The 16,794-nt window shown below is 38.5% G+C and overlaps 1 protein-coding gene across 2 annotated transcripts in view; it reads right to left on the bottom strand.

Annotated features, from left to right (window-relative positions):
• LOC110092047 (NF-X1-type zinc finger protein NFXL2) overlaps window positions 1-16,794 on the bottom strand; it is a 73,777-nt gene that overhangs the window by 14,657 nt on the left and 42,326 nt on the right. Inside the window, exon 5 of one of the 2 annotated variants that reach the window (XM_020816394.2) lies at window positions 7,614-7,706. The exons of the other annotated variant lie outside the window; for it this stretch is intronic. Within the exon in view, the coding sequence (XP_020672053.1) occupies window positions 7,614-7,706 (93 nt within the window). The remainder of the gene's footprint in view (window positions 1-7,613; window positions 7,707-16,794) is intronic. 2 annotated transcript variants of the gene reach the window in all.

The raw sequence follows: 16,794 nt of genomic DNA, 5'->3' as shown, positions 1-16,794 counted from the left end.
CTATCTCATTCTCTTAAGATTCCAAATTAGGAGAATGTAAACTTCTCTTTGAACACCAAATGTTTAAGGAATGATCATGAGTTTGCAACCCTCAAGTTGCACACATCTTCTTTCATTTGCCTAACACATATTTGGTAAATGATTGTACATCATTGAACATATGGTTCAATGATTGTACATCATTGAACATATGGTTCAATAATTTACCCTCTCATGTGCAACCTATAGGTTGTGTATCCCATCACATCTTTCTACAACTCAAAAGTTGTAGGAAGATATTTTCATTCTCTCAATCCAAATTTTGAGAATGTGCACTTCCCTTTGAACACCAAATGTTCAAAGAATTCTCATGGGCTTGTAACTTCCAAGTTGCATCCCCTCTCCTTTTCTCCTCCAACCCAAATTGGATGAATGAACCTCTTCTTTGGACACCAAATGTTCAAAGGAACTCCAATTTGCAATCCCTAGGTTGCACTTTGGACCACTTCTTTTCCTACAAGCCTAAATTATAGGCAATCGCCAAAATTCCTTTCAATTATCTTAACCTAAACTAAGAAAGTGAAATCCCACCATCTTGAATACAAAAATTCAAGGAGGCACCCTCTTGATTTGTAACCTTAAAATTACAAATCCTCTTTCACTTCTACAGGCTCCAAAAGTCTTAGAAAATTCCTTACCTTAGCTCAAAACCATAGGATCCTTCACTTTCTCTTCACTTTCTACTCTCCTAAACCCAAGTTAGGAGAGTGTACCCCTCTCTTTGAACACCAAATGTTCAAAGGGGTATTTAGAAGTTTGCAACTCATAAGTTGCACCTTCCTCTCTTCTCTACAAACTCAAAATCGTAGAGAAATCCATCCTTTCTACAACTCAAAAAATGTATGGAACTCTCTTGCATTCAACCCATGTTGAGTTGTTCAATCTTATTTCAAATCATCATGTTTGTTGAACCAAAAGCAACAAGTAATTTCATCTCAAGCATAGGATTCAAAAGTCTTATTTCCTTCCATCTTTCCAACTCAAGTTGGAAGGGTGTAACTCTCTTTTTGAACATCAAAGTATTCAAAGATTTTCATGAGTTTGCCAACCATAAATTGCACACTCTCTCAATTCTCCTCCAACTCCAAAGGTGTAGGAGGTTTCCCCTCTCTTTAACTCCAAAAGTTAAATGGAGTTTTCTAATATCTAGCTCAAAAGCTAAATGTCGGATCCCCACTTTCTCTTTTTAGCTCCAAAGCTAAGGGGAACCCTTCCAACACTTGGCCCAAAAGCCATGTGTTGGACTCTCTTCCTTCCTCCTTCTTTAACCTCAAAGCTAAAAGAAATATTCATTCCCTTTCTAGCTCCAAGCGCTAGGGGGAATTTCTCCAACATTGAGCTCAAAAGCTACATGTTGAACACTTCTTCCTTAGATCCAAATCCTAGGAGGACATTTAGTGTAACATACCACACAAGCTTCACACACTTAAGTGCACAACCCCTTAGACATACTAGGATTAGAATTTTTTTCTTTGTGTGCGCATGTGTTTGATGTTGTTGAGTGATTGCCCTCTTGGATTGTCTGCGTTGTGAGCACTTGCCCTTAAGTGGTTAGTTTAGAAATATATACATGTTTTTTGTGCAGGTAGTCATGTCTAAGAAGGGGGTAAATGTCATGATTATGCTAATGTTGTTTGCTTGCAGGCGCTGCTTAAAATCCCCCAAGAGACATGGCCAATAGGGTAGAAACAGGTACTTAGCACTCTAAGTGTTAGGCCAATTTTGGATATGATATGATGATTATATAAACTGCTGTCTAACTCTATTTTAAATGTTTGAGTCTTTTATATTTTTCAAATGTATTTGATAGAAGTAGGATGTAAAACTTGTGGGGGTTTGGAGCAAAAGAAAGGAGTGAAATAGGAGCTATGATGCACCGACCGCCTCTTAAAGAGAGTATGCAGTGTCGGACACGGACACGCGTCGGAAACGGCATGGACACGTGTCCGACACGGCATTGGAGTGTCGGAATTTAAAACATTAAAATTTAAATCGGACACGCGTGTCCGGTTATTAAATGATAAAATTGTCAGTTCTATTTAGCCTTTTCCGCGAACGAGAAGCCCTATTTTTTCGATCCATGAAAGAAATCTTCTAGGGTGGACTGGGAGAGCTCGCAGTCGACGCCAAACGGAGCCCGCTGCCTTCGCCTCCCGTTCCTTCGTCATTTCTGACTCGAATCAAGACAAGCTCTGCTGTCTCACCATTACCTTTCGTTATGCGTTATTTTGCTGCTGTATTCGAGAAGTTCGCAACTCAAAGGCCAAATCAGATCGCACCTTCTGCGTGAAGAGGAGCAGACATGTAAAGTGGATACTTCGCCATATTCTTCTCATCATTGTTAGAAAAGCTAAGAGTCAGCGTCTCGGGTACCGTGCTAGTACATCTGCTCACAGTACCGTCAGTACATCCCGTACTCGCTCGTACTGCTAGGTACATCCCGGTACGTCGGATAACATGTGTATAGCTCCGATGTAGATACAGCGTATTGGTAGGTACATGCTTGAACTATGGTAGTACTGGTCGGTGAGTCAAGCTCGGTACTTGATAGTAATTCGTATTTGCTCGTATTATAGGTACTGCCCGGTAATGGTCGGTATTGCTCGTATGTAGTATTGCTCGTACTGCTAGGTACATGCTCGATACCCCGGTATCTTACAGAAACAACTTACGAACTTTAAAAACAAGCAAAACTTCAAAATTACCTTACAATAAAATTTTGTACTGGGGGCGCGCCCGGAAACACCCGTAGGGCTCTGCCCCTTGACCGGCGACCTGACCGGGCAGGTCGAACCCCGCCAAGGGGGCAGCGCCCCTGGATACCCGAAGACCGGTATATTGTTTATTCATGTTGTGATTTTTTTTTATCTTCACTTTAAACAATTAATTTCGATGTAATTCATACATGATTGGTTGTTAGCAAAATGAGCTCGGCTGCTGGCGGGGTGGATTAGGTGAAGGTTAAAAGAGCCATCTGAGAAAGATAAAGCCATTATGGATTCATGTTAAAGTTAGGAAAAGGACATTGGAGGGGGAATGTGTCATTCAAATAGCAATATTGTGGATCTACAAAAGGATCTTATTCAGGGTGAAGGCACATATACTTAAAATTCATTGGCTTATGAAAGTATAAAATGTGTCCTAAGAATTACTAGTCACAGTTGATTGAATTGAACAGACGTTGTGAAGCTGAATCTAGATAAAGAACATCCTAAAGGGTACATTTGCCATCTAAGTCATGGCTCATCTAACACTTTCTTCCATCTGTGAGAGTTGATCAAGCTTTATCATTTAAAGTGAAGGTATAAAACAATGAAAAAAAAGGAGTAGCCAGTAGTCCTCTAGAGAATGCTTTAATTTTCAGCAGCGAGAGAATTGGATGTGAAATAGCAAGGATGTTTTTTCGCGGACTCCTTCACCTTGCAGGAATCTCAATATAAAAATACATTCATTTTTGCATGTAACACAACCTCGCAGATATGTTCCCCTGGCTACAATGCATTAAGATCGAAATTATTAGAAGAAGACAATATTGAGACATTGCTTGAACCAACAAAAGGTGGAAAGAAAAAGTGTTAGTTGTGTGTGATGGTTGGACAGATCCTCAAAGAAACCCCTTATTAATTTCATGGCTGTTACAGAGAATTACCCAATGTTCTTAAAGCAATGAATTGTGAAGGGAATACAAGGATAAACTTTTGCAATTTGATTAAAGAGTGATAGTCATGATTGGGCCTTCAATGTTGTGCAGGTTATTACAGATAATGCACGGTGTGTAGAGCTGCAGGATTATTGGTGGAGCAAACTTATCCCCATATATTTTGGACACCCTGTGTTGTGCACACTCTAATCTTGCTCTAAAAAATATTTGTGCAGCAAGAATACAGAGGTAATGAAATCATCTATGCTGAATGCCATTGGATAACAGTGTGCAGATGATGCTGTTCTGATCAGAAATTTTATTATGAACCATTTTATATGAGACTTTCAATGTTTAATGATTTCTCCACTTGAAATGCTAGCTGTTGCTGAAACTCGTTTTGCCTCTGTAATAATTATGTTGAGAGATTCAAACAAATTAAAAATGCTCTTCAATCTATGGTGATTTGTGAGAAGTGATCTTGCTATCGAGAAGATGTGTGGAAGGCAAAGTATGTTAAGAAAAGGTCTTAGATGATTTGTGGTGGGATAATGTAGACTACATTTTGGCTTTCGCTGATCCAATTTATGATATGTTGAGATAGGCTGACACAGATAATCATGTCTACATTTTGATTTATGAATGTAGGACTCTATGTTAGCAAAAGTGAAAGAATTATATACAGACATGAAAGAAGTCAATTGATGAAGACTCAAGTTTTTGGAGCATTGTCTAACTATTCTTGAAGATAGGTGGCAAAAGCAACACACCTTTGCATTGTTTGGCTCATTCATTAAATCCAAGATATTTATATTTATCTTTTAAATTAATTTAAATTTGTTGGTAAATGATCTATAATTTAATATGCTTTGTATATTTGAAGGTATTCAAGTAAAGATGGCTTCAAGAAGACCTCAATGTGTCTCACCACAAAAAGATTAGAAGTTTCAAATATGAGAAAGATAGCCTGAAAGATATTTTCAAATGAAGAGGAGAGAAGAAAAATTAATATAGAACTTGCAAAGTTCTTTGGATATTTTAGAGGTTTTTGGTGATCAAGAATCTTTGGTTGATAGATGGAGGATGGATCCAAAAATGTGGTGGTTGATTCATGGAGCTTCAGCACCGCTTCTTCAAACAATAGCAATAAAACTTCTTGGTCAAGTATTATCCTCTTCCTGTTGTGAGAGAAATTAGAGCACATACTCATTTATCCAATCAATGAAGAGGAATAAAATAACTCCACAACGTGCTGAAGATTTAGTTTATGTACATACAAATCTTCGTCTTCTATCAAGGAAAACCCCACTTTATATGACAGGTGATAACAAGATGTGAGATGTTGCTGGAGATGGGTTCGAGTGCCTTGATGATATGGGATTATTGGAGGTTGCAAATCTTTCTCTAGATGAACCAGAGTTGGAAGCAATGATATTCAATGATGATGATATTGAAGGCCAAAGACCAACATCTGAATCTAATTTTATCATTCCCTCTATTGAGTAGTTAGACCTTCATGTTGTATTAAATGATTTTTTGCTTATATTTTTGTGTTTGTACTTTGTACTAGACATTTTGTACTAAACATCTTTATGTTATAAGCTAAACAAGTTATCATGAATTGATTTATTATTGCTTGACATTTTTACTATAATATCACCTTAATTTTTATATATTATATTAAAAAATTATTATGCCGTGTCCACGCCGCACCCGTGTCCTATATTTTTAAAAATTGCCGTGTCGTGTCGTGTCGTGTCCGTGTCGCCGTGTCCGTATCGGTGCATCATAGAATAGGAGGGATGTACCTTTTTGAAAATGATGTCCAAAGATCTTTTTGAAAAGCTTGAAGACCCCACAAGTAGAGTTTGTAAATTTGACTAGGTTGTATAATGATAGGCAAGTCAGCTGCTAAACTTGTCTGTAATAACTTGGACTCTCTCTACATTCATTGCATTTTATTTATATACAAAAGCATGTATTGTTTGTTTACTGGATGCACATTAGAAAAGCATGTATTTTTCATAGGTTTTTTCTATTGCTTTGTTTGGATGTGGCCTGGACTCTGTCGCGAAAAGCTCTTATGATAAAAATAAATTTTCTACCTCTTAAAATGTAAGCAATCTAAAAAAATGAAACTAGGCTCCATAGTTTTCTAATAAAAGAAAATTGCATGGCTCCCTTCAAGAAGCCAAGTTTTCAAAAATTAAAACAATCATGCATAGCCCAAAAGTGTCTCATGTAGAAAAACCCTCACTTAAGGACTAGATAACAAAAATCTTTTTTTTTGTGAGTCAGCATCTATATACTAATCATAATTAGGCATCTTGGCCTCAAAATCAAGCTATAAGCCCTACCTTCCTAAATGAAATAGTCTTCTATTCTACATTTACATTTAGACCAAGATACATGGTTTTAAAAGCGATTAGGAGGGTTTAGCTGGTAGTCCCTTCCATGCAGGACAATAAATCCAGAGGTCGGGCATGCTATGCCTCTTGTGAGGTGTAGTTTGTAAGCCCCTTTGCACTCGTTAGACTTAAGCTCGAGACACTACCTATCGGTAGTCCTCACCTTAATTTTAGAGTCCGAGGCATTGGTTAATTCCAAATCACCTTATAAGCCCTCACCTTTCGAGCAATTCCTTATTGTTGGAATGTAAGCCCCAACTTTCTAATCAAAATAATCAACTTAAATAAAAATTAGATTTCTAAAATATAAAGCCCAACATAGAATAGTTCGAGTACCTCTGAGTTTCCCTCAGAATCAAGTACGCATACGCTTCTTTCCTTTGGCCCTCATTCCAAGAAATCTGTTTCCAAGTTGAGCCCTTTTCTTCCTTGAAATTCCTAAAGGCAAAACCTTTAAGCAAGACTTTCATGGATTTCAAAAAATAAACTTTAGCCAACATTTAAATGACTCTCAAAATAAGAAAAACCACTAGTTTAATCAAAAGTCTTCCCAAGTCAAAGCTTGAGATATAATTAACCATAAGGGCTTGCCCCTATGGGACTGTACCCCAAGAAGAAAATAAACATCATTCGACCAAAATATCGAATTGAGGAATCTTTGTTCAAAATTATAAATTTTATCATTTAGTCCATAAGGAAATGATATTTTTACCCTTCGGGTAATATATCATCATTCTTATGTCGTACTCGATCATAAAATATGCAATCTGTTTGAGGATACAAAAATTCTTCAACAAGACTTGAGTAATACAATTGAGCAAAATTAGTTGCAACAACAAATTCTGGCAATTCCATTAAAAAAATCAATGATTTTTATAGAATAGTTCAATGATCATAAAAGCAAGTTGTGTAACAACAATCAAAGCAGAGGAGTCTCCCACATTAAAGAAGATTTAATGTTTATAACAATTGAGCTACAAAATGACATCCATGATTGACATAACTTTTTGTATCTATTGTTGACTTAATAAAAACCTTCAGCTGCCCCAAATAACAAGCTGCAGTAATGGCAAAAGCCTTAAAAATTTAAAGTTTCAGTAGTTTAACTTCTCTGAATTTTAAGTTAGGTAAAAGTTCGTAAATTCCATTGAAACAGAGGTGTCCAATTAAAGTGTGATAAATCAGACGGCACCAATTACCAATTCGCAGCACCCACCACAAAAAGAAAAAAGCGAAAGAGAAACAAAGCTATGATTCTCTTCACGGAAACATTTTACTAGCAATTAAATACATGAAAATAATCCAATACCTTGTACCAGGATATTAAGCATGTTTACGGAAACATGATTGATTCAAGATTGTGAAGTTAGGCCATATGTATTTTGTCATAAGAACTGTTAAAACGTGCATCCATCATTCAAACTTTAGAAAATATGAATACATATAATACAAGAAACAGCGTCATGCCACCACATTATGAGAAAAAGTAGGTTTTGAAATCAATTGTAAAAAAAAATATCAAATACCCGACACTGAGATTGGTGTCTGCACAAACGAGACACATGGCACGTTTTGGGACACTTTAGAGGCCTTTGATTCTTTTCAACACCACATGGGACCTAAACAAACACCATTAGAAAAAAAAAATTAGCATAGGAAAATAGAATTTGGAATGAAGAGATAGGAAAATTAACAAAAGTGCTACCAACACAAATAGACCCTCCCTCCCTCAACCACACCCACCGTATGTCTGTATGTGAACTTTTTGTGCGCACTAGGAAATCTGCATGCCAACACCAAGCTTGATTAATTAATGTATGTGGCATAGGTACAGCAGAGTTTTCTTCAAGTCATAAGAAATTTCTATTCTATTCAGCTGAGTAGCCAGCGTCCTCCAATTTCCATCCCCACCCTTGCTCTTATTTAACCTTCTTCACTTCCTCCTTTTGTTATTCCTTAGCTATTTCATCTTTTTTCCAGCCTGTATGTTGCAACCTTGAACAGTCGTCAGAGAGAGAGAGAGTCATCACAAAGAAGAACGCCACTATCACCCATGGCGCCTCTTCCATTTTGCTCCCCCCTCTACTTGCTTCCCATCTTGTTCTACCTTTCCCTGCCATGTTTCAACTTTCAATCAATGCCCACTATTGTGCTCTTGAGGTCTGCGTAAGAAAAGTCACGCTACTGCATTTCCCTCCTTTGCTCTTCTTTTTGTGCTTCTATAGAGTGTAGAGATTTTATGCTATCATTGTTAGTAAAGTGGTTCAATTAAACAATCATTAATGTGTGCCCTTCTCTGAACTTGGCATCAGACAGATAACCTGTTCTGTCTGTTGCATATAACTAATCTTATAGTTAATTTAATTAGATGGGTAAAGTATTTGGTAGTTAGATTGAATTAAAGGCTAAACCACATCGTATTAAAAGAATAATTATGAGGCTAAACCATTGCCATATAAAATTAACTTAGATTTTCTCAAAAATTATTTGCAAAATATATGTTTTAACGCCTCTGACAACAATGCTAAATAAGAACAAAGGGAAAATAAGGATTTATAGAGCTAAACCCAAATAGTTGGTATAAGGTTAATGCTGATGATTTAGCCTAGATTACACGACTAAATTTGGATAATCATTATTATTAGAATCAACTTTTCATTCACTCCTGTAGAGTGTAAGCTAAGATGTTAAATCTATTTTTCATAAATAAGTTTGAATAACTTCCAATTATAGGTCTGTCACTCAACCCCTTTCCTTCCAAATCCTCCGATACTAATTTTACAGACCCGAGAGATTCAAATTTTACCCTTTCTTGCCTATGCCCAAGGCGTCAAGTCGGTTTCAACTATGTTATCTTCAATAGATGACATTCCATCCATTCCTAAATTTATCAATACTAAGTTTTTTTTTTTCTTCTGACGCATCCACTACTATTCATATTTCTTTCTTATTCAATATGCCTATTAAGGATTTTTGTACTTCCTAAAAATTATATACAGCTTCTTCTCTTTCCTCCTTGTGGGCTTCGAAAATTCGGCCTTGACCTCCGCTCGCTTTTCTTTTTTTTTTCGGCGAGGGAGTTTTAACTGATAAGTTCCGAGGTAAATTTTGGAAGGCAGATGGGTTTGTAGATAAGACACTACCCAGAGATTTCGCCCTCATTTTGCGAGGACTTTATGATCTGAATTCTGGTTTCCTATAGGCGCAAAAGCCCCTATAGTTAATTACCCCTCCTGATAACGAGAGAGAACTTACGATTAAGGCTAGTCGTCGATCAGATACGTTGTATACATAGATACGTAGTATCAGGCATATAGTAGCAGCAATAGACATTGGTATTTGAAAATGTTTGATTTAAAAATTGGTTGGAAGTTGGAAGTTGGGAATTTGGTAAATTTGAATATTTTGGAGGTTTGAAAATTTGTGTTGCAAGAGTTTGATATTTAAAATTGAAAATTTCATCATCTACACTTAAAGCGGATGGTGGGGGAATGGATGATAGACCCGATCAAGATCTCATGGTTCCGTCGTCCCGGGCCATCGTGGTCCCTGGTCTACTTAGTCAGAGGAGGTAGTCGACCCAACCTGACAGAAGGATCCTTGTCGGCAGCCATGGGTTTCTTCGTCCAAGGGGACCTCGTAGACCTGGGATGAGTATTTTCCTATGGAGACAAATTTGAATCCACTTTAGCTAACAAAGGGCTTTGTGCCCTATCGATTATATCTTATTGATTCATATCTCAAGGATTTGATGCCAATAAGGAACGTAACGGCGCTGGCCATAACTGGTATTTTGTGGTGCCATTTGGCGGCAAAACCACTCAGTTCAGAGGGTCCCGGGTCATAACCGTTTATCCTGCAGTGCCATTTGGCTGCAAACCGCCGATCAGACGACACGTACCACGCCCTTACTGGCAGGAGACTGTTTGAGAATTGATCCTAGTGATATTTTTGACTAGGCATTTGAGTCTTTGTGAGATGAAGTAAACTTTGATTTGTCCACCCCGACAAAATGTTGCGGAGGGTGGATGGATTTTTGCTTTGAGTAGTTTGATGGATTTATTTCAATTTTAAATTTTTTTTTTGGATTTTTGGGATTTGAAGATTTCTTTTTTGGATTTTGGTATTTTTTGTGGAGTTTGGAAGACATTTGGATATTTGGGAGTCATTTGGAAATGCTTATGAACCCCTCCGGTTGAGATAAGCAATCAACACGGCCATCATCGGAGTGTTCGGAGTCATTTTCCTTTATGGATTGAACCCTGTCGACTCTGTCTACTAGTCGACAGAGGATCAGGTTTCATGGATTATATGCCCTTGATAGTGAATTCTCATTGTTATGGGCCTTGAAGGCCTAATATGAATGTATTAAAACAAATACACTGGTCGCCACAACCGTGTATTTTTCTGAAAGTTCGAACCCTCTCGACTCCTATTGATTCGTATAGAAGGATCGAGTTCGAACTATAATTCACTTATCAACCCGCATAGCATCCATAGACGTCACATGTGTACCAATAACATATTCGTCGGGACCCATGAGGGTGTTTGGGGGCATTTATAATTATACCCTGTCGACTCCTTTTTACTTGCTTAGGATGATCGGGTTCAAATTTAATAACCCGCGCAGCATCCCTAGACATCACATGTGTACCAATAACACGCTCATCGGGGCCCACGCGGGTTCTCGATTGCATACCCTCTTTTAGTGTACCTATGTGTATACAAACTACGGTGCACGTGCGGGGTTTTTTGAAAGTATTTATAGGCGCCTTCTGTTCGCTTACATAGAAGTTGCGGATCAGGTGGCGTCGCGTAGCAGCTTCTGAGTTTAGTTGTTCGCTGCTTTATACATGTAGATTGTCGTGCACTACTTGCATGATTTGCGCAAGTAGATTGTAGTGCACTAATTAATCTCCTGCCTTGGGTCGTAGCAGCTTGCGCTTCTCGTATTCATCATATATTTTATGGCAGTCATTGGTCTTTTCAATACATTCGCCACTGGTGCATGTAGGTATTGCAGATCTTCTATTATTATTTGCATGCAGATCAGCTATCGCTCTATAAGGTATTTTAAGTCATGGTCTTGTAACCATAGCATATCTTTCAACATTCTCTTGTTATTTGTAAGCACATCGCATTTGCAAGCCCTTTATCTTCAAATGTTGTTTATTAGAATGATTTAAACCATGATTTGAAATTTACTTTCCTGCATGAGATTCAGATGGATCACCCTCTTTGATTAACATTTGTAATTCCTTCGTTAGTATATCTTCACGGAATTGAATTGTTGTTGATAACATATATGACATTACATTCCTTGTAGCTCCTTTAATGTCGCTCGTAGTATATTGTGTGCACTTCTACATTTGTAATGAACAAAATGAGCTACACTTATTGTTGATTTATCCATGCAAACCAAATATCTTTGTTTATAGGAGCAATTGAATTTGCTTGCATGACAATGCAGATATCACTTGTTCTCACTTACAAGTTGATTTTGCTTAAATGTTATAAGCCATTTAATTCTATCATTCATCATTTGTATGTCTTAAGAATTCATTCAACATTCTTTATGAGATCTCACTTGTTTATTTGAGTTTGGTTCAAATCAAATTCAAGTCCAAACTCAAGTTTGAGTTTGTCTGGTTAAAGCTTTGCTCCAAGTTTGAGTTCAAATGATTCGACTCATGGATCTTTTGAGTCAAATAAGATTCAAATCCAAGCCTAGTTGTAGTTCAAGCTTATAAGTCCAAGCTTACAAATTTTCATTATTTGATTCAACTTTGAGTTCATTTGGTTTAAATTTGGGTTTAATTTATTGCATATTTAGGTTCAAATTCAATGTGATTTTGTTCAATTCAAGCTCATATGCATGCCCACAAATCTTCTGGTTGAGTTCGAGTATCAAACTCAAGTCCCAAATCAAAGTTTCATGTGATCTTGTAGAGTCCAAGCTCAGATGTTCAAGTGTAGGTACAAGTCATATGTCCCCTATTGTCCTTGCAAGTGCAATTTCATATCCAAACTGTTCAAATTATGATTTGAGTTTGAGTTAAGATTTTGCACATTTTTTATTTGTGCTCAATTGTTTTATCAAGTCATTTAGATCTTGTTCAAAAGTCCAAGTACAAGTCCTTCGTAGTTCTTCTGAGTTCAATCAAGTTCATGTTCCAAATTGTTCGAAGTCCTTGGATTTTCGATCCAAATTTCGGCAACCTCCCGGCGTCTCCCCCGTTTAGGGGAAAAACCAGGAGACCGCCTGCCCGCCACGTCAACAAAGACATGCACAGTTGGTGTTTGTGAGACACTGCGGCAGTATTTTTATTTTTCTCCCACCACGCCAACAAAGGCGTGCATGGGATTTTTAAAAAGCATTTTTATGAAAAAGGCAGTTTTCTTTCCTCCCGCTCGGGGGTACTTATGAGTGACCTTGCCTCGCCGTAGGTGCCGCACCGGGGTCCTATCCAACCACGCGCACCAAAGGCGTGCTTGGGGCGGTTTTCCGGTTCGCCAAGAACATTTAAGTAGAGTTTTGAGTTTAAAAGAATTCGTACCTTCACGGGGTTGTCGATGTTGGCACATGGATCTAGGGGTCACTCGCCTACCTCGTCGTAGGCGTCGCACCGGATTCACTCCTGCCACGCTCAACAAAGGCGTGCATAGGTGGTTTGTCAGCCCGACACACATGCCGAAGTAAGAGAGTAGAGGGGATCATTTTTTTCAGGTTAATTATAATTAATTAAAAATTAATTATAATTAATCTCTTAAAACTAATTATAATTATTTATGATAATTATAATTAATTTACTAATTTCAGTTAATTAAAATTAATTATAATTAATTAAAATAAATTTTTTATTAAGACTAATTAAAATTAATTAAAATTTATTATTAATTTTGATTAAAATTAATCAACATTAATTTTAATCAAAAAATACATAATCTCTCTCCCTTTCCTCCCTTTGCGGTTCAGCGGGTCTAGGGGATTTGGCCAAACGAGCGTGTATAAGGGTTAAAATGTCGGAACTCCTGAAACGACAAGAAGGGAACGCCGTCTAGGGCAGGGGCGGCGGGATCTAGAGGTCGGCTAATGTAGGTCTTTCCTTCTCTCTCTCTCTCTCGGTTTGGGCTGAAGGTCGGCGACCTGAGGAGGTCGAGTGGATGAGAGACGATGGGATCTGGGAGAAGATCGGCCTGTGGAAGATGTCGGTGAAGCTGCGGTTTGAGGTGGAGGTCGGGACAGAGAAGGAGATCGGAAGCTGGGGTCGTGTGGGTAGCGAACGGGAGAAGAGAAGCAGGATCTCGGGAGGTGTTCGTGGAAGGAGAAGATTTCAGAAGCATCCCTAAAGGCTTCGCTCGTTGGGCATTTAACGACGAGCGGGATCGTCCTGCGAGACAGATCGCGGGATTTAGGCAGGATTTCCAATCGAGACATGAGCGGCGCCGAATCGGCACAACCTCGGCAGGATTCGAGGATCCGATGGTTTTGAGGTATGTACGCAATTTTTGTATTTTCCCTTGAGTATTGTACATAGGTCAACAAATGCCCTCCAACAAATGTGGTTTGCGTCTGAAGCAAACCACGTTTATTGTATGTTGATTGACCCTGTGGATCTCTAGATATTTGTTCTAGATGTCACACTAGGTATTTCATTTAGCGGATCTCCAAAAGCTTGCTTGAATGTTTCGCTAAGACATTTAGTGGATCTCCAAAAAAATTTTTGGATGTCACACTAAGATTCATTCTATAGATCTCTAAGAGTCCATCTTTGTGTCTTTGTAGATCTTTTAGATGCACTTGTAATCTTCAGTGTAGTTGATATATTTGCTCTTGGTCAAATAGAGATCCACGGGGTAGTGATAAAGTACTTTGTATTCAGATCCTTAGAGCTTCACTTTGTAGATTGATGCGGATAGTATTATCACCTCTTGCTCTGCTTTTGCGCCACTATCACATTTGCTTCTAGCATTTTAGTATCAATTGAAATCTATCTGATCTTTGCAGATTCATTAGTCGGTGGGACTTTGCTATCGTAGGCTCTCCACAGTTGCTTTTGGGTTCAGGTACACTTTCTCCCCTTTTCCTTAGTTTTGATTTTGCGCTCGTACTGACATTGTTTTGTATTTTGTGCAGGCTACCACGGGAAGAGGATCCGAGCTCCAGCCAATTTACTGCCTCAGGAGACTTCAGTTTGGTATATTTTTACTTTGTTTGTACTGTTCGTTTCTTTCTTTGACTGCTTTTTAACACCTCTTTTTTTTTGCTCTGCACAGATTTCGAGAGGAGCGGGATACTTGTTCGCGAGCCACCTCGGGAGACTTCTGTTTCAGGTACAACTTTCTTTTTATAGTCTCTTACATATATTCTTTATAATTCTTCTTCTTTCTGCTGACTTCTCTGTTGCTTTGTGTGAGTCCTACAAGTGCAGAACACCAGATTTTTCTAAGGAGCAGAATAAAGACGTGGACTTCCTCTTCAGGCGTAGTTTAGAAGACAGATTTTAGTCCTCTGTGAAAGACATTGTACTTTTCTTTTTCTTTCAGCTAATGTAATCTTGTAAAAAGATGATATTTGTAAACTTGTATATGAATTCTAAATGAATATAATAAAGTAATTTTATAAATCCAGTCATTGACGACCTCTCTTTTTACTGCCCTTGAGACTTTTGTGGTTGTACTCTGACTTGTGCTCATAGTACTTTAAATACTTATTTGGAGATCTCGGCATGAAGCGCGATGTCGACTCAAATAAATATTTAAAATGCCCCCAATCTTCAGGGACACTTGTAGATATTATTCAGGGTGCTCATTCCATGGCTTTGACTTAAGCCCCGAGATTTTGATTCTTCTATTCTTTGCTTTGTGCTGCGGACTTTGATGAAGAATTACTTGATTTGTCCTTACTGATTTGTCAGGAGATTCATACATTCGGCCCTATGCTTTTTGCTTTGGCGGGCTTGTTGAAGGAGAAGATGCCGGTGACCTAAACCCTTAGGTTTATATTAGGTCAATGACAAAAAGTCATCGGTCCAGAGCTTTGTGCATAATGGACTTGTTGATGACAAAATCCACTTAGTTCAGCCATAGGCTTTCCATGAACTTTGGGATAGTTTTCTTCGGTTCTTTGCTTTGTGCTTTGGCGGACTTGTTGAAGAAAAGTTCATTCGATCCTTGCTTTGTGCTTTACGGATTTGTTGAATGATTTGCAGGTTCTTAATTTAGTTGATAGTACCGAACGTAGGTAGTACCTTGATCCTTAACCACTTCAGAAGACTTTAATCTGAGTTACTTGAGTTCATCAGATCGGGAGAGCTAGAATTTGATAGCTCTTTGTCCTCTGGTTGCTGGGATGGGGGTCCTCTACTGCGGCCTTTCTTATGACTTGTTGAGTAGATGGAGCTGTCAGCGATTCGACCATATTTGGGCATGTTGGATCCGACCTTTTACACCCATTCAGGCTTCAGACTTGAGCTATGGGAAATGCGCTTCCCAATGCTGATTTTACTGAAGTTGGTAGATTTGGAGTCATCCTTTTTTGTTATAAATTTAGAAGCCTACGAACATTCAGAAGTTGCTCGAGACTCCTTGCGCAAGAACTTTAATTCTCCAGTCATTTAGGAGAATTTTGGTGGACTACGATCACTTGAACTGGTCGAGTCAAATTGGCCTTCATTCTTCCTACAGTCCCTACTGACGGGTTGACGAAGTGGGGGTTCCGCTACTACGAACTTTCTTATAGCTTGTTGAGTAGACGGAGCTGCCAGCGATCTGACAATATTTGTGCGTGTTGGATCCGATCTTTTACACCCATTCGAACCTTAAGCTTCAGGCTGTTGAAAGACTTCAAACTTTTCTGGCTCAATTTGTTTGAGTGTGTAGTTACAGAAGTCTCACGTGGAATGATTTGCTTAAAGTGTTGTAAGGCAATACGCGTGACTACAAGTACACTATCTGAAATTGATAGGCTGTCGATTCTTCTAGAAAACACATTCTGCACCGTGTTCATATAAATAGAATCGTAGTCATAATCATCATTTGAATATTTGACATGCCTACTCCATTCCTCCATGGACTGGTATACTCTCCGAGATTTAGCAGGAGTAACATCATCTTCATCCGTATCATTCCCAAGATGAGATACATGTTTCTTTTCTTTGAGAATGGTCAGTGCTTTGGGAAGAGTCGGTGCTGCCTTCTTTCTCCCCACATGCTTCTTCTCGCCTTCTCGTTCAGGTCGTTTTGCAGCCTTTGAGTTTGATGCTCTAGCCTCAAGAGAACTTGAAGACTTTTGCTTCTTTGGCATGAAGTACCGTGCATCTTCATAAACTATTGCTTCATGAACTGTAAATGGCTGAATGTCACCGGAAATCCTGAATTCTTCTCCATTTTTGAGATATTTCATACACTGGTGTAATGCTGACGGGACAATGCCATATTCATGCAACCAGAGAAGACCTAGTAGCTCCTTGAACGAAGTATCCGCATCAATCACATGGAATTTAGCTTCTGTATGGAGTTCTCCAAATACAAGATGAAGCATGATGATCCGAGGGTTTTCTGCCCTTTTTCGTTGAAATCATGCACCATCAATTTATCTGGCCCGAGGTGTTCCACATCAAGACAGAGGGATCTTAGTGCTTTCAAACTTATCAGATTTACGGAGGATCCAGGATCAATCAGAATTCGACTGATGATCAGTTTATC

This window comes from Dendrobium catenatum, unplaced genomic scaffold, assembly GCF_001605985.2.
Source record: "Dendrobium catenatum unplaced genomic scaffold, ASM160598v2 original_scaffold_212897, whole genome shotgun sequence".
NCBI lineage: Eukaryota > Viridiplantae > Streptophyta > Magnoliopsida > Asparagales > Orchidaceae > Dendrobium > Dendrobium catenatum.
Note: the sequence above shows the minus strand (reverse complement) of the source record. Positions and strands in the feature narration are given on the sequence as shown.